The 24,437-nt window shown below is 40.9% G+C and overlaps 1 protein-coding gene across 5 annotated transcripts in view; it reads right to left on the reverse strand.

The window, feature by feature from the left end:
* The window catches only part of wu:fj29h11 (protein NO VEIN), a 47,714-nt gene continuing 23,277 nt past the window's right edge, over positions 1–24,437 (reverse strand). For all 5 annotated transcript variants that reach the window (XM_034130751.1, XM_034130754.1, XM_034130753.1 and 2 more), the window contains 28 exons: positions 24,108–24,285; positions 23,845–24,019; positions 22,164–22,290; positions 21,944–22,063; positions 20,734–20,884; positions 20,514–20,626; positions 19,902–20,052; positions 19,491–19,733; positions 18,747–18,959; positions 15,172–15,353; positions 14,837–15,020; positions 13,184–13,326; positions 12,480–12,661; positions 10,707–10,966; positions 10,394–10,610; positions 10,124–10,307; positions 9,299–9,425; positions 9,078–9,164; positions 8,282–8,467; positions 7,894–8,177; positions 7,390–7,538; positions 5,637–5,721; positions 4,615–4,729; positions 3,203–3,334; positions 2,873–3,124; positions 1,715–1,823; positions 1,439–1,595; positions 1–733 (listed from right to left, as the gene is read on the reverse strand). In XM_034130751.1, coding sequence (XP_033986642.1) covers positions 320–733; positions 1,439–1,595; positions 1,715–1,823; positions 2,873–3,124; positions 3,203–3,334; positions 4,615–4,729; positions 5,637–5,721; positions 7,390–7,538; positions 7,894–8,177; positions 8,282–8,467; positions 9,078–9,164; positions 9,299–9,425; positions 10,124–10,307; positions 10,394–10,610; positions 10,707–10,966; positions 12,480–12,661; positions 13,184–13,326; positions 14,837–15,020; positions 15,172–15,353; positions 18,747–18,959; positions 19,491–19,733; positions 19,902–20,052; positions 20,514–20,626; positions 20,734–20,884; positions 21,944–22,063; positions 22,164–22,290; positions 23,845–24,019; positions 24,108–24,285 — 4,920 coding nt within the window. In that variant the 3' untranslated portion in view covers positions 1–319. The remainder of the gene's footprint in view (positions 734–1,438; positions 1,596–1,714; positions 1,824–2,872; positions 3,125–3,202; positions 3,335–4,614; positions 4,730–5,636; positions 5,722–7,389; positions 7,539–7,893; positions 8,178–8,281; positions 8,468–9,077; positions 9,165–9,298; positions 9,426–10,123; positions 10,308–10,393; positions 10,611–10,706; positions 10,967–12,479; positions 12,662–13,183; positions 13,327–14,836; positions 15,021–15,171; positions 15,354–18,746; positions 18,960–19,490; positions 19,734–19,901; positions 20,053–20,513; positions 20,627–20,733; positions 20,885–21,943; positions 22,064–22,163; positions 22,291–23,844; positions 24,020–24,107; positions 24,286–24,437) is intronic.

Consider the following 24,437-nt stretch of genomic DNA (forward strand, 5'->3'; position numbering starts at 1 on the left):
TTCCAGAAAAAGGATTTTATTCTAAAGGAATGCTAGAGTAAAGTGAGGTCATTAAAAAGGAATAAAAACATTCAGTATGTCCACTTTAAAATAGTACATTTTTAAAACAGTTAAAAAAATATTTTGGACAGAAAGAAAAAGGAATGGGCACTTGTTTTTCTCATTAGCTAGGAAAATAAAAAACCTACAAGAGATAGTGGCATAGGAACATTAAAACAAACACTATCAGTGCAATAAGGATCAACTGTGAGTACACGCTAGCCTGTGCTTGTGGTGTAAGTTGGTATAGTGCAAATATCTCCACAAACATTAAAAGGACTTATACAAACAGGTAAAGGGACAGGTCTTTAGTGTGGAGGTGCTGCGCCAGGTTCTGAATGCGACACAGGCGCACGTTGTGAGCGTCCCCGGCGCTGTACACTCTGAAGATGTGATAGCGCTCCTTCTCTTTCAGTGCGAAGTCCAGCTCGTTGGCGGAGAGGTTGATGAACGACTTCTCTTTCTTTATAGTCGACTTCACCTCCACGTACACCACCACCGGGCCCCCTTCAGGTCCGAACGTGAGCTTGAAGTCGTAGGGCGTCCCGCTCTCTCCGCTGTCGTTGCACCACAGGATGTGTGCGGGGCGCCCGGGGTCCGCGCTGTCTCTCCAGTGGCACAGGAAGGAGTTGACCAGCTGCTCCCCCCACTCTCCGATGGCTGACGCGTCCACCGGGTCTTCAGATAACACCACCTACGGGAGCAGAGCACAGTTTAGAAAATCAGGTCAACAGTGAGTGTGTGTGTGTGTGTGTGTGAGTGTGAGTAAAGAGGGTTGGTGTTGGGGGGCTGGGTGAGTATGAGTGGGGATGCAATATTATTTGATGACAACCATTTTTCATCTACCCTGTTGTTCTTTAACTGCTGATTTATTATTAGTGTTTCAAATACATTTCTTTATGTCTGACATTTCTTTTCTTTTTTCTTTCTATTGACTATATTCTATCTTATTTTTGGGAGGAAGTGAAATGTTGTGACATGTTGAAATGTTGGATGCAGTGTATTCAAAGCCTACTCATTCAGGAAAAGTCTAATCTAGTGTTTTAAACACTAAAAGGTGAATAAGCAGCACGTGTAACGTGCACATGAAGTGGATTATTGATTTAGATTAAGAGTGGACTATGCAGAAAAGCCTGCCACGGAGTTTTGGAGATTATATCATTTAGTTTGACTATTTTTAAGGAACTATATACTGCAAACACACCTTCACTCACGTGGGACTGACTGGTCATTTGAACTGTTGAATATATGATTTTGTTCTGCATTTAAAGAGATGTGTTTGCTCAAATGTGTGAAATGAGAAACAGTGAACTGGTTAAGAGGGGCATGTGCTTTAAGGTTCCCCTTTAGGGACCCTTTGTAGGGGTTTTGTCTAACCACTACAAGTGTATATACTGACGGTGGTGGGTCTCTGGCAGGTGAGCTCCATGTCCTCCAGGGTGGCATGAGGAGGCTGCAGTTTGTTCCAGAGGGGGAAGTCCAGGTTCAGAGGGGGACGCTGGGACTCTGCAGCCCCCTGGAACATGCTGGGGAGCACCACAGCGTCAGGGACAGCACTTATGGAGTCCATTTAGAGAGGAAAGAGGAAAAAGAACAAGGAGACATTTGGGATTAACAGCAGAAATCAACATTAGTTTTCTATGTAAATGCTTTGGGACGAGGGTAAGAGGCCTACAGGCTGTTTGGAGCAGGCTGCTGGTTGGCTGTCTCAGCAGGCGGTGCAGATTGAAGACTTGGTGCTGGTCTGGGAGCAGCCAGGCTTGCCTCACTCTGCTGGCTGCGCTCTGTAGGTGACAGACGACACCAAATGGAAGACTTGAGCACAGGACAGGCAGAATGAAGCTGAGCAGATACACCCACACCTCCCACAAACAACCACCCTCATATATTACATCACTCTTTGGCTCTTTAACTTGTGGATCTTGCAAGCATTCTTCCTCTTCAGCTCCACACACAGTGTTCAATGTTAATCTTTTTCATGTTTGGGGAGGGTCCTTTGACTCTTTGTAGAGGAATACAAATATGTGTATCAAATGTTTATTAGTTACCTATACACTTAATCAAATGATCTTTTATAGAAAAGTGAGTGAGAGTTGTGTGTTTTTATTTCTTGAAAATGTCCAATGTTGTGGTTTGTAACAACTAAAAACACATGATCGTAAAGATGTATTAACCCCTGTAGGGAACACCATGGGTAACTGACCGATGGAGCATGTGGGCAGCTTGACCCAAGGCTGCACTATTAATCCAAGTGTCCGCAATATGGACTAGTGCAATATACCAATATTTGGTAAGGGAAAAAACATGTGAACATTTAATTCTGTTATTTATTGTCTACAAATGATATTCTAAAGACTTAATAGAAATATCCTTTTCCGGTTTTTGAACAATAATGTTTAAAAAAAATGTAAGTTCCCTATACTAAATAAATATATATAAAATATAACAATTGCAATATTAGTCAAAATATACAATTAGTTCATTGTTCCATATTGTGTCGCCCTGCCTGAACCCAGTCTAATGGATTGATAAAATGAAAAATATTAACATATAACCCAATATGCAATTCATAGCTTATTACTTTGTAACTTTTGTAATAACCAATAACAAAAAATGCAACCCACCCAAGATCATTCTCACCAGTTTGATTTTGATCTCGTTATGATGTGATTTAAATCCTTGCCTTTAGATCAGACAGAGTAGGATCCATTATAAATAGTGCAGCCTTTATGTAAAACATTCTTCTGTGATGATTATATGAGCAGGGTTTCCCAAGTCACTTGAAACAGTATGCATGCTGCCAGTAAGAGACAGAAGGTGTTGGGTGTTTCACCTGAAGGTGGGAGTGTGTTGGGGGTCCCAGCAGCAGGGTGAGGGTGGCCTGATGGGCTGAGGACCCTCTGGGGGCCGGGCTGGTCTGACAGTCTGCTGATGCTCCTCTGGGACTGGTTGTCCTCGTAGCTGCTGGGACTCTTGGGGGGGCCATGGCTGCTTCCTCTGTCCAGTTCTGGGTCCCTGTCTTTAGGCCCAGCGGGAGGGGGCCACATCTTCATGACTGCATCCACCACACCGTTGTCTGTCTGACCTGTTGGTACATACAGGACATTAGAAATGTACGTTCCCATTTGAAAGAATGCCTAAACAAGCATGCTTCTCCCAGTACCAGTGCGGCTGCCTCCAGTGCTCTGTAAAGATGCTCTAGGGGGCCAGCAAGCCAGCGTTGGCTCCCCATCCTCCTGTGGGGGGCGAGGGGGCTCCTCTGTGGAACTCATGGAGGAGTAACTCCTTGATGGCACTGTAAAAACAACATTTTTAGGGCATTAAAACCTAAGGAGTATAAGACTAGAAGAAAGTTGTAAAGCACCGATCATATTAGCCTGGTTCAGTGCCGTAAAGAAGTCCTTTGATCATATTAATCCCTGTGTGTGTGTGTGTGTGTGTGTGTGTGTGTGTGTGTGTGTGTGTGTGTGTGTGTGTGTGTGTGTGTGTGTGTGTGTGTGCTCTTTGCTGCAGCGAGGGATCTGCTTCCCTCGCTCTTTGAGCCCTGGCAACAGCTGCTCTTTTATGTCACCGCACACAACAGTGAATAAACCTGAATTAGCATATGTGACGGCAGTTATCTATCTCTGAGTGTGTGTGTGTGTGTGTGTGTGTGTGTGTGTGTGTGTGTGTGTGTGTGTGTGTGTGTGTGTTTGGGCAGGGCTGCGACTGAGGAGAGACACACTTTGAATGTTATGAAATGATAATGGGAATTGGGACGCGTGTCACAGAGAGAATTGCAGATGTGAGATTTGACTAACAGAGACAGAGAGGAAGTCTTGTTGGGATTCATCTCATGCTCCAGATATAGCACAGAGCAGCATGATGTTCTGCACCACACTTATGTATTCTCCTCTTTATCTTCAGAACATTGTCAACACTTAATAATGGTCTGTATATATAAATGGGAAATTGAACTCCAACAAAACAATAATCGCCTGTAAATTAAATACATTAATGGATATTTCTGCTTCTACTGAAGACATTAATCTTTAAAATCTCACCCATAACGTTTATATTTCACTCTAATAGATTTGCAGTGTAGTATTGAAAGCTTGATATTTCTTATTTCTCTGTGGCAAAGAACCCCTTCATTATATACATGCTTTAATGTTCAAAAAGCTCTTTATCTTTCTCATACTGCAGCACCTCTTTTCACCCTCTGTCTGAAACCAGAGCCCAGTCTGCTCTGATTGGTTAGCTGGCCGGCTCTGTTTTGATTTGTCAACTGCTAAGAGATGTCCCACCCCTTAACCTATCACGTTCAATGTGTTGGAGGCTCGCTAGCCAATAAAACCCTAGTGTTACATAGTGATGTGATGAGAGAAAGTCCCTCTGGAGGGAACACAGGGACTTTAGCCTTTGTAGACCGTTTACATGCACTAAAACCTACGCATATAACACACTACAGGAGAGGGAAAACCACAAAAAGCATAAAAGGATTAGCATAAGAATGAACTTGTAATTTGTAATAGAATATTATTTTGTTTATCCTTCCTTGCTTTTAGTGCAGTGATGGCTATATTGTGAGTGTACCTCTTTCCAGGATAATCTCTGGTTTGGGGGGCTCGGGCACCTCCCACAGCTCCTCCTCACTGGGCAGCTCTCTGATGTCCTCCTTGGCCAAGTATCTCTTCAGAGATCTTTCGTCCTGCAGACACAAACACAATAATGACTGACACTCTCCAGCAACATTTGTATCTTATCTTGATGTAGGACATATCACTGTTTTTGTATTGAAGTCTTTCTTAATGCTGTATAAGAAGAGATATATAAAGCATCACACTTTGATAGTGACTTTTAGTCAGACATACACAAACTGAGGATTAACATGCAGTACGGATCCAGTCAGGATTTACTAAAAGATCTGCTGAGTAAGGATCAGAGCTGAGCAGATTTGGGTTTCTCGTCTCAGATTCTCTTGCCAATAAACGAATTGGCAGATGTTCCCAACCCTGATGCTTCAGAGACATCTCTGACCTGATAAACATCTGCTGCCATTAACTGTTTGATCAATTCCCTGGAAAAATATAAGCAGATATATTGAGTTAAGAGGAAGATCTGGACGCCAGTTCCCCTATATACTCAAGAGTATCAGGAATGCATGATTCAGAATCTTATCCAATATCAGTCAGAAATGCCAGTTTATTTACTTTGGTTAATCCAGACACACTGTTTTATATCTAGAATGTATTATTGATTTTATATTGCAACCCAGTTCTGCTGCTGCACAAAACAACACACATAAGATATTCCACACTGCTGATGTACCGCTCTACAGAGATGAGAGCAAATGGCCATGTAATGTAAACGTTACTCCCTCCAGGGAAATGGCCGATTTTTCTAGCTACAGTCAGCTCTGTGGTGCTAGGAGTGTGTGTGTGTGTGTGTGTGTGTGTGTGTGTGTGTGTGTGTGTGTGTGTGTGTGTGTGTGTGTGTGTGTGTGTGTGTGTGTGTGACAGGAAAGATGACAGGATGAAAGGCCGTGAGCAAGCGAGGAGCAACATCACTGGCTGTGGATTAGTGATCAATGTGAGGAGGGATCATTTATCACTCACATCGAGAGAGGTTATCAGGCCGCTCAGGAAATGCATCAGCTCTTTTCTGTGGCTGCTCTCTGTGCAGAACAGTTTCACCAGCTCCCTGAAACACACACACACACACACACACACACACACACACACACACACACACACACACACACACACACACACACACACACACACACACACACACACACACACACACACACACACACACACACACACACACACACACACACACACACACACACACACACACACACACACACACACACACACACACACACACACACACACACACACACACACACACACACACACACAGGAATACATATAAATTATCAGACTTATTCCCCCTTCTACGTTTCTCTTATTTTCCTACGATACTGTTATGATTGGCTGTGAATAAGTAAATATGAAGGACAGACCATCTATTTCTATGTATTTATTTATGTTGAGAAAGGGGCCGGTAATATATACGATTATTCTCTTCTCCCTGCTCCTTTCGGGTATGGTGTGTTTATAGAGACATCATTGTTATACATTAATTGTGTATACCATGAACGGAACAAATCAAAATGAAATGAAATGAAAGACTGGGTAACATTTACAAACTAACTTTGTATAGTCTTTACTTCAGTCCAGGATTTCTGCTGATACTCCTAACTGTCAATTTCATGCATAGAAAGAAACGACCCAGTGTCCAAGGGCTAAGTCAGAAGCTAAAGACAATACAGATTTTTATATTGAAAAAAAAAGAAAAAATGATGAATCACATCTGAAAGATATATACCCGATTTGCTTAATAAGGTTTGTTTGACTGTCTCTGTCATATTTTATCAGCGTTTGTATTGTTTCCATATTGAATGTATTATCATATACTAGTGCCAGCAGGACTTTTGGTACTTAAAGTGGACCTATCATGCTATATTTAAATGATATATTGTAGGGCCATACCTATATAAGGTATATTTATACGTTTCTGTTTTCAAAATACCAAACAGATCATGCATTTTAGCCATGCCTCATTTCGCTCTATGTGCTGTTTGCTGTCTACGGGTCTGATTCTGCTGACCACGCCCCCCTGCAGGAGAGGGGAGACGTGCTCTGATCAGCTGCTGGGCTGTCAGAAGAGGGGGAGAAAAAGAGATCTCCATCCTCCGTGTTTTATTATATAGAGTCGTTATTCATTTGTTTTAAAGCTCAATAAATAAACAAAGAAGACCTTTGACCGGCACTTTTCTAATTTTAGAAAATAGAGAGGGTTGTGTTTTCTGACACTTGGTGAGTTCCCTGGAACACCGGGGACACATATTCATGTATAAAAGACGTACAAAAGTGCATTTTGCATGATAGGTCCCCTTTAATAAAAGACAAAACTTGTCTCTATCTTAATTTCTTATTGGTCAAATATTGTTTTCTAAGCATTTTACTAATAAAATACATTTCATTTTAGTTAAGAACTTATTTAAAGAAAAGTGAAACGATTGTGAATCACATCGAAAATGTAAATGCCAACTTTTACATTTTTAAAATAAAGGTTGATTCAGCGCAACTGTACAAACACTTTGACCTTTACCCCAAACATATGCAGAGAACCTAACAGGAATAAGCATTGTATCTGTGTATAGTTGTTGGGAAATGTACAATTATATGTAAATACGTTGTAAGTATGTCAGAAGTGTGAATATTGTGAATATTGATGTGCTTATATTGATGTGGGAAAGTGCATTTGTTAGGGAGAGTTGGCATTTCTTTCCACACACACCTGCAGATGTCCAGCTTGGCTGAGAGGTGATCTTTCTGGATGTAGAGCTCCTTCTCGTCCTTCAGCAGACAGATCACATCCACCAGCTCCACCACCGGCTCCTCACTGTCAACCACATCCAGCTGGTAGAGGATGTACAGCTTGCCCACCTGTGGACAGGAAGGCAGGGTTGGGAGGGTTACTGTGTTTAAGTCATCTAACCTTATTACTTTCTGTGGATTCATAAATGGAGTTTAATACATGAATTGAAAAGCAAACACTGTTTTTTATTTTTTTTACAAAAGTAGCCTAAATGAAAACAAAAAGGAAATACAGGAAGTACGCTTACCAATTTTGTAGGGGATTACAAGCATGGGTAAGCATGTGCATCATAATAAATCGTATAACACACTACAGGAAGGGTTTACCGAATAAAAAGCATAATAGGGCTCCTTTTAGTAAACAAACCACATATGGAACCACCTCCAGGTGTTACAGCTCTAAAGCTAGGTGTGACTTTCTCACCTGTCCAAAGGAAAGTCTCTTGATTTTCTGTCCAATGTTGTTGGCGATCAGATCTGGGTAGAGTTCAGCCAGCTCGTCGTGGTGGTACAGGAACCTCTGGATGTAGGGTATCACAAAGTGCACCATGGACTGCATGGGCGGGCAGGGTCTCAGGTTCTCCGTCTGAGGCTCAGTCGTCACACACTGGGACAGCAGACGGATCCCACAGATCTCCAGAAACAAAAGTCGGTCCATCTCGTTGAATTTAAATGTGGTGTTAGCTCTTTCACCTGGAACTGTCTGACCTGGGAGGCAAACAAATACAACACAAGTCTTATTCTCCAGTCTGGGTTTGGTGAAATGTCATGAAGTACAATGCTAACATTGACAAATATACTCTGAACAGTACCAAACTTCCCAGCCTTGGTCCCGGGAGCCATCTTCTTCTCTGCTGGAGGCAGGTTGAGCAGACAGACCTGCTTGTGAGGTTTGAAGATCTTTTCCACCTCTCGGTTGTCAGCAATCATGGGTTTGCATGCCAGGCTCACCCAGCTGTTATCCTTGGTGGGGAAGACCCTTTTATCGGAAACCATACCTGAACACGGGTGGAAAGGACAACCACTGTCAGTTGAAGGCATTAGTCTCTAGAGTCTTTTCCAGATGACATCTACTCCTCCAGAATCATCGCAGGTGCACGGTTATGAGTTGTTGAATGCCTTTATTTCCTTATGATATTATTTTTCAATATTTGAGAAATATTTAAGGTCAGAAACTTCTACCCAACCATTATCTTGGTAATGACGATGTTAACATACCGTTTAAGTTTATGAATATGTATAGGTATCAATGTTAATGTCAGCCACGGACTAACAAGCAGAGAATGCTTCACCAGAGAATCCTGACTAGTTGTTCACAACTCATAACCCAAAAGGGTAATCAAAAATGATTTAGCTTATGCTTTTAAGTTGAACATACTATAAGCTGATTGAACCATATGGGCCATTTTAGGTCTATGATTTCTAAGCAGATTTATGGATGTTTCGGGTTAGGTTAGGGTTACACCTCATGCAGTGTCTTTGCCTCACCATCTGCATCCTCACTTACACACAGTTTGAAAGCCAGTATATACTCAGGCCAATACAATGACACATATCAACAACGGTACAGGGGTGGATTTGCAACATGAACGTGTATGCATTACTCACCCTTCAACGTGGAGCAGTACCTATCATTGAGCTGGGACTGAGGGGTGTTTTCCGGGTCACTAGACACTTGAATTTTACACTTCTGAGCTGTTAAAAGCAGAAAGATATTATATTATATTTCATTATGAGCTGCAGACAGTTGGGGCATTAAGAGTAAATACATGTGTGAGTCATACAGTGCGAGTCACTGGACAGAGACAGAGATATTTAAAAGTCCTTACCAAGTCTGGCATAGAGCACTGACACATCCTGTAGCACCTCAGCAGTTGGGATGGGAGATGATGAACAGATCACTTCCAACAGACCCACATACTGCTTCATGTTGGGACTGAGATCCACATTCAGCAGCTGAACATAAGATATGTCATCAAAGATGATGAAGGTGTATTTTGGTCTTAAATTTGGTTCTGGTGTTTTATTAAACTAGCATAAAAAACATTTTCCCCTTAAACTCCCAAAACCCTGCAATTACCATATGAATGTCTGAAAAACGAAATAGTACACAAACTCTAGTAATATCATTATAAGCTAAACAGCTACACAGGATATTGTTTGTTTATAACAAATATATTGTCGTTACGCTTTTATTACACTTAATATTTTGAGAACTGACTTAAACTTTGATACAAACATAATTTTTTATTTCTTCGTGATCAATTTGATACATTTTTGTTTTCTTTGCACATTTTTTTCTGCCTTTTTCTATTAAAATATAGAAAGATGATCATATTATAATAAATACATTTTACAACTCTTTTGTGCAATCTTAGGAGGCTAATCTCACTACACAGTTTTCTTAATATTATTTAAACATAAATAGGCCTATATAATATAATATAAAAAAATATATAAATAATATATAGCATATTTTTTTCACATGAGCTGATGTTACCCAGAGCCTTCACATCAAATTATGGGTATAGTATATAGTTAGTAAACATAAAAGACTTAAATCACATAAAATTCCCTGGTTCTCTGCAAATAGGGCGCTGAAAACCAGTGGAGTCAACAAACATTCTATACATAGGTACATGATGTGAGTTTACCCTGGTGAAGAAGGGTTTCATGCCCTCCAGCGGGTTGTAGAAGGGTCCCAGGACGTTGGGCTGCTGCACAGGGCTGTCTGGCCCCTGAGTCAGCGGTCTGTAGCGTTGGAACATCCCTGTGGGGTCACTCCAGCACACATCCTTCAGGTGGTAGAAACGCCCGGAACACCAGCCATCATTTCGCCTGGGGACGCAATTTAATGTATGGTTTCAGATGACAAAATGTTGGCATTAACCTGATAAAGTACGACGAAACAACTGAGGATTTACTTGTTGTGTTCCATAAATACAGCGGGGTTGTGCTGGAACAGCTCCTTCAGCTTGTTCGGGTTACAGTTCTCATGCAGATAGGTGTAGACGTTGTGGATGTGCTCCACAGTTGAAGTGAAATCCGCCCCCTCCAAATCCTGGCCATCCTCCTGATCTTTGACACACCATTTCTTCAGGTAGTTTATCAGATCATCCTCTGAGATGCTTTGTCTCATTCCTAAAAGAGAGGAAAAGACAGATATTTTACTAGGTAACTTTCTCAATATAACCAATTATAGGATAAACAAAAATGTGATGATGAACACATTTTTACCGAGAGTTCTGCTGAACTCGCTGGGGTCCATTTCCACATAACAGACGTGGGTGCCCAGCAGGCGGATGATCTCAGGTGAGGCCAAGTAGACGGAGTTTGGACGGAGGTACTTTCTGTCTTTCTGGTCTCCTTCCAGCGGGCGATAGGCTGGAACCCATTCGAGGTTACACAGGAAGTGGTAGAAGGAGGACTTGGTGCTTTTGACTGGGTGTCCGTCACTGTCTAGAACCTGAGCTTTGACGTACTGAGAGTAGCGGTGTCTAGAAGAAAAGTGATTGTAAGTCAAATCTGAAGTAGAATAATACATAACTCTCCAATCACATTCAGCAAACGATGAAAATGTACATGATAAAGAGGTCATGTCACTCCTGATCCTATGACTACAATGCATGGATTATAGCCTCTTGTGTTGTAGTTCAGTGATCTTGGTGTCACTTGTGACAATACAACAAAGTGGCAGGACTATGTGACCTACTGTACATTCCTGTGCAGATCAAAGAGCCCTCAGCAGCATCAGAGTTAAATGCACTGAGAAATCCTTATCTGCGCTTCAACTTGTGTCTAACTAACCAGTGTAATAGATGGCTCAACATGGCTTACAGAGCTGTTTTAAAAAAGTGTATTTTATTTTATACAGTGTTACCTTTTAAGTAAAAGTAGGAATTAAGATGATGGATGTATAGATCTTTTTTTTAACAATACAAGGTTCTTTCAATTTCAAAATAGTTACAAATAATGTTGCTGTAATGTTTGCAGCTTATTTCTCCCTTCTAGCCCTTCTAGTCTCAGTGCTGGGACGAACACCTGAAAGGCCCTATTTTCTTACAACCAGTCTTCTTAAATATATCTAATGACATGTTGGGGAATATTTAGTCATTCTGGCTTATTTTCAGGCAAAACAGTCACATTTTCGTAAAAAAGAGTTGCATCTAAAATCAAACACCTTGGAAAAAAAGCTGTGAAACCTGCAGCTCTGTTTTGAAAGAGAAACCCAGCCAGGAATAAACAGCAACAGAAATGATCTTTTATAAAGTCACTATACAGAAGCCCTCTGTTTAGCACTACAGCCCTACTATTGCAAAAACAGTGTTCATCCAAAAAAAAAGGTTGAATAGAAGGGTCTCACAGCCTCATTCATCTCTAACTTCTGTACTTGCACTGTTTACCAGTATGAGTATGCAAGCTTGGTTGACCTCCTTATCTGAATTGCTGTCCTCTACTCACACACATCTATACTAGTAACTCACAAGAGGGGACAGAGGTGAGAGCAACTCAATTAAGAGAACGCAATCCCCAGACTGATGTCTCTCTCAATGTCAAACAACTGATGTGTGACATTTCACGGTATAACAATGTCTCCACTTCACGTTACTGTGGTTTTCAGAAAGGATGAAATGTTTTCAAATAAAAAGGGCTTGGAGCATCTGCACAAAAACAGCAACGCTAAGAAATAAGACACAGGGTAAAGCACTTTTCTTTTTCCTCATTGAAACAATTGAAAAAAGACACCTGGCTCAGAAAATGGCACTATGTGGACACAGGCCACTAGTCCTAGCAGGATTTATGGGGATTATCACCTGACTAAAGCCAAAGCCATTATCTCTAGCCATTAGGTGTCCTAAAACAAACTACCTGCTTTTCAAATGGGACACTTGACAGAACAAACATAAAGGACTATAGCAGTGAGGGTGTCTTCTGTGTGTGTGTTCTGTGTGTGTGTGTGTGTGTGTTCTGTGTGTGTGTGTGTGTGTTCTGTGTGTGTGTGTGTGTTACCCTGTATCCCAGTTTGTCGCCAGCAGCTTCATCAGGGCCATCCTCTGCTGCAGCAGGAGGTGTTCGGGCAGCTGGGCGGAAGCCAGGGCATAAAACTCCTCACAGGGGTAGTCATCGAGCACAAAGCCCTCTCCTGGCTTCTGGTGCCACATTGCACTTTCCACAGACCATGGACTGGAAGCCTGGTTTGGGGGGGTTAAGAGAGGAGAGTTTATCATCATTTGAAATGAATATGAAGTATTACAGTTAATTCCCCATGACACCAGGATAATAAAAACATATTTTATGAAGGATAAGTCACACAATGACAGAGGTATCGTGACAAATCCACATGCTATCCCTGCTTGCTGTAGCCTGGGCTAAAAGAGGCAGCAGGAATGTTCGATGGGTCCCATCAGTCACCTGCTTTCCCTGCTCATCCTGAAAGCAGCCATTGTCTCTCTAGTCCTAGTGTGACTCACAATGATTCATATCTTCATCCTTTAATCTGTTTCACCATGACGAGTAACAGTTGGTGTCTGTGCAACCAGTAAATATTGTGTCCTTTCGCAACACATGCATTGTCCTTTATCATCTGCTCTCACAGGTGGGGCTGTCAGGACCTCGGCCTGCTCTTTTTGAGCCAGTATCATCGCATTTCTGCAGCATGAGTGGATTTTGATTCCTAAATTGGTGAGATAATAGTTCAGGGATGTCCTCCTCACCAGTTCTTTAGCAGTGAGGGTTTGTCGCTCTTTGCGGATGATGAGACCGTCTCGGATCCCCAGTGTGCTGAACAGCTCTCTCCAGCCTGCTACATCGCCGTCTGTCTGCACATAGCAGGGGCTCAGCAACACCCAATCACAGCCTGGTGGAGCAGAAGTAGACGGATAAACAGGAGGACAAAGAAGGGACTACTTTATAGGACACATGGCACATAGGAGACAAAATAGATGGGAAATAAATATGAAAAAGCATTGCAATGTTTATTTTTTTATACCAGTTAATCTTCAAATGAGGCTAACGAAGGGTAATAAATCAAATCTCACATAAAATCACACAAAATATAACATATTGGATTTACTTAATCGACTTATATAATGGTTTAGGGCTAAAATACATTTCTGACCTCCTGCAACATTATGAACTATCCAGAACTCTCAGGCCTTCTGGGAAGGGTCTGCTTTCTGTCAGTGATAACTAAACATGGAGAAGCAGCATTAAGTTCCAACTGTATTTAGTAAGATCAACTAAACTCTACCTTGTATTTTCAACTTTACTGAAACATGAAGAAACAAGTGTGATCAGCTGAGATAGCATCTTAAAGGTCCCCTATTGTTTTTCATCAATATATTATAGGTCTCAGATATATACAAAACATGTCTCCGAAGTGTTTGGCTCCAAATACCAAACAGATCATTGTAACGTCCCATAATCCCCTCTGTTTCAGCCCTGTTTCCAAAGTGCTGATTCTCTGTCTGTTACTTTAGATGAAAATAAGGAGCCCCTCCCCACGCCCCTCTGAGAGATATTTGGTTACAAAGAACACAATGGTGCTCTAGGAGGAGATTCAGGTGATAAGGGGGGGGGGGGGTTACCTTGGTTGGTTATTGGCTAATGGTTACACAAGCCAACAAATCATTATATCATAAGGTGGCCAAAATCTGATCAGCTCATTTTCAGTTTTTATTAGGGATGTATTAGCTGCTTCACACACGTTGCATACCGCAATTTTATTGTCATTTTCGGATACCTTAAAATACTGCCAGACTGGTGAAGCCATTTTGGCGAGCTTGTTTTGCCGTGCACAGAGAAAAGTGTCATGTATTTTTACGTCATGTGATCGGCTCTCCTGATCAGCTCTCCTGATCGGCCTTTATAGAGAGCACCGATCGATCGGCAGAGAGTGAATATCGGCTGATCACGATCGGCGGCCGATCGATTGGAGCATCCCTAGTTTTTATATAAATGGATCAGGACAAAAAGTGAGAGAATCTTTTTTCCTGAAACTTTCAGAATCTCTTCTGTAGGGGACACATGTTTATGTATAAAAGACATGAAAAAGTGGATTTTGCATAATAGGTCCCCTTTAAATGTCTGTTATACAATAAACTCTCTTCAATCCTCCAAGGGATATAATGCTCTCTTTGACCCTAACAATAGAAGCAGACCCTCACAAAAACGTTCCTCATGAAAACCACTCAACAAACAGGTAATGTCCACATTTCCGAGGAAGAAAAGGCAGCTAGGAACAGTAAGGAACAAGTCTTTTAGCTCGCTTTCTCGGGCCAAGACGAATACAGAACAATAGCTGGAGAAGTACACGCTTCATGCTCTGTTGCCTCCACCTGTGTCAGTATTAAGAACTTTCTCCTTACCAGGCAGGTTCTTGGGCAGGTTGATGTTTCCGTACTCTTCAGAGAAGTGCACCCTCTCATTGGCGGGGCACAGCAGACCCTTGGTGGTGAGGACGGGTACTGCAGTGTCTGAGTACTCCTGGCTGGAGGTGGAATGCAGCTTGATGAAAACCAGGTAACTCACCACCACTGCTTCAGGCTTTGACTGGTGAAGAACAATGAAATAAAGAGGGGGAGATAGAAAGAAACAGAAATTAGATTTGAGCCTAAAGATCCTTGTTTTTAAAGCATAAAACTTGTTATGTAAACTGAGCATAAAATAATTATTGTGACAGTTATTTTATACAGTATGGTACCTTCCATTTGTTGCTCTGTATGGTAGGGTAGATGTGCTGCTCCAGTAGCTGTTGAGGCTCCAGGTCGTGAACTCCAAGTCTTCTGAGCAGCTCCCGGACCTGCTGGCTCTCCAGAGGCTCCACACAGCTCAGCAGAGAGGGGTGGACCACATTTACATCCTTGTACAGTGCAGACAGAGGTCCTATGAAAAGACAACAAATGAGAGGAAAGCTTGTTAAACAACACCACAGACATTGCCGTATTTGTTGATTATTTTACAGCAGATTTATGAGAAGCATATAACTGCGTTTTATCATTTTGTGGAAGACTTTTTGAGTAATGATATGCAGTCTCATTTTCATCTGGCTTTGGAAAATGAAGTGCTTGTTGTGCTCGTGCTGATGCTTCTTGGGTTTTAAAGTGATTGATTTTTTCCCTATTAAGGGCTGAAATTATGTCACTAATTGAATTCATGAAACGTTACTGTTGTTAATCAATAACTGCCGGGAACACCATTAATTAGATAAATTGCACACCCATTAAGTTATTGGGCTCACAAGAGACAGATTAAGATACATTGATTAGATTCAATGCTAGACATTTTTACATTTCCACAGGCCAGGAAGGAGTCCCTATGAAGAGTCGACAAACGCCCACCTCATTTTGAATATATTAGTTCTTTAAAGTGGACCTATCATGCTATATTTAAATGATATATTGTAGGGCCATACCTATATAAGGTATATTTATACGTTTCTGTTTTCAAAATACCAAACAGATCATGCATTTTAGCCATGCCTCATTTCGCTCTATTTGCTGTTCTCCAGCCCTGTTTTTGCAGGGGGCTGATTCTGTGAGCTGCATCTGACCACGCCCCCCTGCAGGAGAGGGGAGCGTGCTCTGAACAGCTGCTGGGCTGTCAGAAGAGGGGGGAGATCTCCGTCCTCCGTGTTTTATTATAGCCTATTATTATATTGAGTCGTTATTCATTTGTTTTAAAGCTCAATAAATAACAAAGAAGACCTTTGACCGGCACTTTTCTAATTTTGTCCGGAAGATTTAAACTTTAACGGACATCTTGACCGGCGAAAGAAAACCTAACTGAAACTCTGCCGCACGGTCCCCTCGTTCCTTGGAAGAGGCGTAGAGGTGGGTGTTTGTCATCTGCTGGTGGACTAACCGGAGAGAATTACAGTGCTTGCCTCGACGGGGAGGGATTGCATTGAATTACAGCAGCAGGAGCAAACGCTTGCCTCGGGGAGGGAGAAAAAAAGCCACAGCGGAGAATAAACAGAAGGGTAACCATGGTAACCATGCGCGGGAAGTCTTCTTCGCTGCTTTTGTGGCAGACTACAGCGCCACTTACAGGCCTGGCATATGTACTACAGCGTCTCCAGCGCTTTCGAGCGGCAATGGCCGGCCGTGGCCCAACCCCACATTCCCCTGATAGGTGGAGAGTTGGCCCAATAGCCGTAGCGCCACCGTCCTGACGTCAGTGAAATGTTCAAATCTGGATCAGTTTTTATCAGATCCGTTGCAGCCCCTTTTTTAGAGATTTGGGTATGGAGGAAAATAGAGAGGGTTGTGTTTTCTGACACTTGGTGAGTTCCCTGGAACACCGGGGACACATATTCATGTATAAAAGACGTACAAAAGTGCATTTTGCATGATCGGTCCCCTTTAACTAAAGAGGTCCTATAATGCTTTTTGGTGTTCCCTCTCCTGTAGTGTGTTGTATAGGATTGTGTGTAAATGGTCTTCAAAGGCTCAAATCCCTGTGTTCCCTCCTTTTGAAGATGAGGACACATAACAACCTATAATGATCTGTCCTTTCATCCCACTGCTCTGCAGTCACGGACATCATTTTTCACACTGAATTCTTTATCATGCACATAAATATATGTAAAGCCACTCATTGACACATGTACTGCACGTTGCCAAGAATACATTTGTTTTCAAAAAGATTTTTATCGAGGGATAAGAAGAATTCTGTATCCTGATTAAAGAAGCCAGGTTTCCTATTTAAAAGATGACTGCAGTAAGCCAACTATAACTTTGTCTTTGCTTTTTGTTTTTTCTGAAAATATTAGTTTAAAAACTAATCCAATTTGAATATTGATAATTTGTTATCATTGAATAACATGTCACATATTGTCCTTGCCTCTTAAAAGTGGGATTTATGGCACTGTAGATCTATGGGCGTTGGACTGGTTGACATAAGAAAAACAGGCAGTGTGAAGATGTCCCTGTTTTTCCATATTTGTTAGACTAAATGAATCATTGATTATTTATTGACATTAAATGGTCAGTTAATAACAGAAAATATAACTGTATATGCCACATCTGTTCAGTAACTTCACCTGATTTTTTAAGTCCATAATAAGCACTATAAGCTGTTTATAAATACACAGAGCCACTTAAAATACACGACTATTAAAGCAGCATTGTGCAGCGGCAGGATGCTTACATCAGCGTGTGAAAATCAATTATTCATGCTTGGCATTCTAAACCTGTGCTTTGGGTACTGTTTTTAAATGTGATGACGCACAACACGGCCTCCGCTTCAGCGTGTTCTGAACTGAGGGGGTTGTACGTCTGCTTATTCTTAGAGACGTGAGAGTCTTAACAACCGGCTCTATTTATAGAACTTCTCAGACACTGGGGAAATATTTTACCTATTTAACAGCCAGAATAACAATGTCAGTTTATCACAAGAGAATAATAAGGTGTCATTTGTATTAATCTGTCGTATTCACACCTTCATTTTTCAGTTTCTTCAAGTTTAGTTCTTCACTGCTAAGGTTTATGAGCACAGATGGAAAGTGTTACATGTGCACCTCTCCCCATCGCCAAGGTGATAGATATTTATCTATTTTTGTTTTTCATCGGTTAGCCACATTTCTGTAAATTGAATACCTGTGAAACTGTACCGCACTATATCTGACTGCTTTTCCTGCTCTATCTGTTTTTTCTTGTTGTTGGCATGGCTGATTTAGCACTGTGTCATCAGTAGGCCCATGCACAGTGATTTATTATTTGCAGGTGCTGGGTAATAATAATCTGCACAGAAATATACTACACACTCACCTGTCTTGTTCAAAATTCACTTTAAATTCTACACGCACCTATATACTGTGTACTCGGCCTATTTTAATTATCCAGAGATCTCAGCTAATAGTTTATTGGAAAGCCAATGTCCCTCACTTGAAAAATAAAACAGTATATTTAAACGTTTACACACTTACACAAGTATATAGAAGTGTACCCACACACTTAACTTTATCAAGGATAGACCATGTGATTTGTCATATTGTCATGTTGAATAGAAGCAGTGTATCTTTTTTTGCGTTTTGGATTTAGCATTATGCCAAATTCAAACTTAAAGCAATCTAATCAAATGCTTTCAGAAACAGAGAACACCTGTTCATGTTTATGAGGCTAAATGAGTTGCCCTTGCCAGATGGAGCAATGGAAAGGGGGTTCCTGCCAAATTAGCATCTGAGATTTAAAATATCACTGTGAAAACTAACTATTATTAACTGTGGTAACATATTCATATACGTTTAAAAAAGAACTGCATTTTAATATAATTTACCAGTCTGAGCTTGACCTTTCTTTTTTTTGGTTTTGGTTTCCTCCATTGGAAAGAACACTCCTTCTCCACTTAGTGCAACCACACGTCCGTCAGCAAGGGGGATTATGGGTAAATCCCTGAGGGTTTTCAGGATGGAGTCTGCCTCTCCGTAGCCATGCTCCAGAGCTCGGTAGTTGCAAACCAGCAGCTTGGCAAGCTGATGCAGGTCACCGTCTAAAAGAAAGGGGGTTGGTGCCAGAAAAACGTATACATTTTACATCGCATTAAATAGTTTGGATGTTTTATTTAAAATGACAAAATGAATGGGTGTATGTATGTAACAAACGCACATCTACAGTACAAAACCATACACATTAAGTAAAAAGCAACAAGCGGTTGAGCTACAGTACTTAATTGTCGCTCCATTATGGTGGATATGTATCTACACTAACAAGTTCAATAGAGTGGTGCAGGGATTAAGTATTTTTTCAGCCCAACTCTTAAGAAATCATCAAAAATAAGATCTGTGGTAAACACACGTTTGTGATATCTTTATATTTTGTTGAGCAGGATCATCTCCAAATATTAACACCACTTTTATAACTGAAGAAGCATTAATGCAATCGAAAGAAGTAAATAGCTAATGATAGGCTATAGACAAACTATTTAACAGTTGCATGACATATTACATTCTGTCAGAAGTTATAACTCGGTTTGCTCTGCTATCATTTGAAGTGACATGGATTGACTTTCCATCACACACACCTGAATGGGTGCCTTCCATCAGCAGCTTGGCCATGGCTGTGGTTACCGAGGTAACATCAGATCCCCGAAGGTATCGGACTCCCAGGTGAGTGAGCAGGGAGGCGGGGGGGGCAGGGCTCAGACCCGGGTGAAGATAGGAGAGAGACAGATGCTTTTCCAGCTCGTCTCCACCAATCACGTCGCGGATCACAGCGTCCTGACAGACGGCCACTTGGGACGGCAGCTTGTACACAATCGTACCATCTGGGGAGGAATCATGGAGGGGAACATTCACAGGGTTAGAGACGATGAGTTCAAAGGCTAGTATACCAACGCAGAGATCACAGCATTGATAGAATATTTATTGTTTTGCCTTGTTTATGCTTTTTTTTGTGATTTTAAAATGTCAGAAGCTGCATTTGAAAGTAATACCTGAGCTGAGTGTAGGCAGGAAAGCCTTGCCCTTCAGCATTTGAATAATCTGCCCGGCGACAGGCTTGAAGAAATCCATCACCTCATCAGGCAGGGGGACAAACTGCAGGAACTGGCAGAGGCCCTTGAGACCTTTAAACTCTGGGTGGTCCTGGAAAAAAGAAGCACAATAACCAACCACTAATGAGTGATATTACTATTTATTAGTTTTTTCATTTTTCACAGTTGAGACACAAAATCTAACTTTGCCTAATCCTCTTTAAATCTTAAGATGTTTTTTCTTTTAAACAATAATGTTGATTGTTGCTTGTTCATAAGTTAGAAAGAAAATGTCAATATCTAACACCTCGTAAGATTTCAACTCGAATCATCAAGTGCTGGGTTCCATTAAACAGCCTATGGAAATACTGAATGAACAAAAGCATGCTGAATTTATTTAATCGCAAATCATTTCAACCATCAATATTTTGTCTTTTATTATATATAATGTAACTGTATTAATATACTCAAGTATATCCAGCTTTCCTAAAAGGGATCATTTCAGTGGTATTTCATCTTATTTGATCTTTTAGTGACATTTCCCAAAGCCCTGTAGATATAGCTTGTTCTTACAGTGAAGACATCCATGGCCTTCAGGAAGAGTTGTGGTATCTCAGATCGGAGCCACTGGTTCCACGAGCTGTCTCTGTCCACATCTTCACGAGAGGAAGGGATGTCAAAGTCCCCTGAAGAAAAGTACCATGAAGAAGAGTTCCAAATGAGTGTTAGATGTATTCTTCTTTATACAAACTGTGTGTCCATTAAAGCTTTATAAATCATACTCCAGTCTCACCTTGGATGATGAAACGGAAGCCGAAACTGCGCAGGGGCAGGTAAGCAAACACAGGTTGTTTCTGCGGCTGACACACAATGTCACCCTCTGTGATGTTGTTGTCGAGCTGGAAAGCCAGAGCAAGCTCGGTGGAGTCAACATTTTCTTTGATCTGAAGGAGAAACAGATCAAAGATTAAATTAAATGCTAATAAAATAAGCTATCATAAGCTGAGAAGGGGCTATACCTTTGTTTTCTAATTGTCTGTGCCTTATACTGTAGATTGTATTTGTGCTTTTGTTTGTGCTTTTGTGTCCGTTTTGTGTTTTTAGGTTAGTATAATGTGCTTTGAATTGGGAATATGTGCTTTAATATGTGCTGTAATTGTGCTTTACTGTGCTATTATTGGGCTCGTGTGTGGGAGAGAAACTCTCTCAGGGAACCTTTTACATTTACATGCACAACAACCTATAGAACACACTACAGGAAAGGGACAACTCCAGAAAGCAGAAGGGGACCCCTTTAAATAAATTAAGATAACAGTTGAATAGTAAGACAATGATAAGATAAAGAGTCATTAGAGTCTTACGTTGCAAGATAAAAGAGATGAAGCCCTCAGATAACATATAGTACTATAGACATATAAGTGACATTATTGCCAACATTGAAAAATATAACGGGAAAAGGAGGATATATGAGAGTATTGAAGGAGATAAATAAATTAAATGGAATGAGATAAATAAATACAAAATACAAATTGAGCATTACACACTCAGCCTACAAAGAAGCATAACTCAGAAATTGATATTGATGCCTGGAAAATGGCTGCTGGAAAGCTAAAGTACAGAATGTCTCAACAGATTTTCTCTCACTCAGCTGCATTTCTACTCTTTACATAACCTGACTGCCGGTAATAGGTAGCTGCCTCTGGGAAACCAAAGAAAAAAGGTAACTGAAGAAGAAAGAGAGGTAGGGTTTATAGCGTTGTTTCAGACTGACAGATCATTAACATCGTTTTCTGTCACACTGCATGACTTTTTTGTCATATATTCCCAAATTGATGTGGTAACATCAACCAAAGCCTGTCTAATGAGTGAGCTTCACGACATGGGGCAGGAAGGGAAATCATTTGACTGAGCGGAATGAGGAACAGTCCTTTCCTCCTAGAAAGAATAAATGTCCTTGAAAATGAAGCAAGAGAATGAGATTTGAACAAAGTGTGTCTGCTTACCTTCTTGGGCTGCACCACAGTTTTGACCACAAGCCAGCGCTCAATTCCCTCCGTGTGCTCCACCTCTAACATGTTGTGACTCAGGTCCTTCCGAGTCATTGTCACAAAGCGCTTCTCACTCTGCAGGTGGGGAAGGTATAGAAAAAAAGGGATTTTTTAAGACTTTCAACAATGACGTTTGTTTTGCATATATGTGAACAAATGAGTAAGTGTAGGCTACCTGGTTGTAGATGGAGATGGAGCGCAGGCGGTGCAGAAAGAGCAGCAGGGAGGGGTGCACGTCATGAAACAGGTTCCTGGTCTGATGGCTCTCGGAGCGCAGAGGAAGGCAGATCTTCGTGGTCCAGCTGATCACAGAACAACACACAGAGGTAGAACTAGTCGTTAGAAAATATCAATGCAGCCTTTATTAGGCATTCTGTTTATTCTGAAGCTCAATTAGACCCTCTCTAGAGGATTTTAGAAACGTAAAAGGAAATAAATATTGGCAATATATACTTTATTTTGAAAATGATTTTAAAGCTGCACCTTAACAATGGATCAGATGAATTGTAGTTCCACTCAGTTCTTTTAAAAAAGTAATATTTTTAAACGTATGGTTTAACGGCCCACATCTTCAACTGACTTAACAAATTGTAAGACAGAAAAAGTACGCGACTAGCTTGTAAAAATATGGGAACATTTAACATTTAAAGAGGCAGATATTTCACTGTACATTAACGGTATATAATCATGTTTAACACAAGAGTTATGGTTCTCAGCCATCGCACAAATGAACAAGTTGTAGCATTGTCACACAGATGCTATGGAAGGAATGCCTATTCATTTATTAACTTGCTGTATTGTTCATGTTTGTACTACTGTTTTTTAAAAGTTTTTAAATGTGATAGAGCACAGGGTTCTTTTTTTATTTATTAAGATTTTCCTGATGTCTGTGTTGTTTTAAAACGTGTGTCTAAATGGATCCCTCGTATTTTATCTGCAAACCAAATCCACCTACAGGTACAAATGTATATCGTGAACCTCTTGTGTGACACTATTCATCAGACATTGGAAAGAAACTTGTTTTCTTATATGGATGAACTGTTTTATAAGGACGTATACATTTAAATATCTTGCAAGAGACATTTGAGTCAACATTCCGTCATTTATAGTGGAAATGTTTTCTTCTTGATTTTCTCTACTCTTTTTTGAATGTTGTCTGAATCCTGTGCTTTAAGTCTTTTTTGAGTCATCAGATTATGTTCAGAACATTGCACACAATCTAGTCTGTGTGTGAAGGCGTTTGAGAGAGAAAGGGACAGAGAGATGGAGAAAGGGAGGGAAAGGGAAGGTTGAAAGTAAGCTTTGCGATATCACATGCTGTGCTGTATTGTTCACAAACACACTTCGTCAAGTTCTCATGAACAAAATGAACACTATTTTGTATATTTCTAAAATCAAATGTGATTCTGTTAAATTAATTAATTTGCTTAAAAGACCATTAATTTGTTAGACCATTCACTATTTTTCTATTTTTCATAGACAACCAATTTCAACTATGTTTTTCCTTCCATAATTAAGAAGTTTGAGTAAGATTGATTGGCATTATGGATGACATTTTTAAGTAGATGAAATAATTTCAATATTAAAATATGATGTTTTTGTTATGAATACACCTGTATCAGAGAACACACTTTGAAAAGCACAGGGGTAAATACAAAAAATGGCTGAGTTCCATTAAGCATCTGCGGTTTCAGGGTCCTAGTATTGTGCATCCTGGCTCACCATCTCCCCTTCATGTTTGTATTGGGACGCTCGAATAGAAAAGAGCCATCCATAATGTCCTTACTTACACTTCTTGCTACAATGACCAATCAAAATGTCTGCTACGACGACACACTGTTTCTCTATCTTCCAACCTGTGCTGATTGCCCAGCAGCTGTGTGTCCAGAGGCCTCTCCTCTTCCATCCAGTGGGGGAGGATGTATCCCATGGGGCCGCAGGACTTGTCGAAGCGCAGGTGGAAGCCATTGGAATGAATCTCTGGGCAATCCGTCACTTTAAACACTGATTTGAAGCCGATGCCCTTTTGACCTGTGATGAGTAGGGCAACCAAGATCATGTTAAAACAAAGTCCCATTTACTATTCTGGTCTCCTTCAAGGCACCACATACGTACTCACCTATGTATCCATATTTGTGTTTGCCCTTGGTGCTGCGACCCACATCACAGATGGCTTTGATGTTCCCGTCCTGGAAGCCGGTCTCGTTGTTGAGCACGGTGATGCAGTCTCTCTCCACCACAAAGGCAAGCGCTGGAACAACACCGACCTCTGATGGGTAACTGTTATCATCAGCATTCTGAAAAACACAAATAAATAACTCAATTAGACCTCATTTCAATTATTGATTTACCCTGAAGAGCCAATTTCAGGGTGAATATAGCGGATTTTTACTTTTACAGCATATAACATGTGACGTGATTATTGCCAAGTAGGTTTACTCATAGAAGG

The sequence above is a fragment of the Trematomus bernacchii genome, unplaced genomic scaffold (assembly GCF_902827165.1).
Source record: "Trematomus bernacchii unplaced genomic scaffold, fTreBer1.1, whole genome shotgun sequence".
NCBI lineage: Eukaryota > Metazoa > Chordata > Actinopteri > Perciformes > Nototheniidae > Trematomus > Trematomus bernacchii.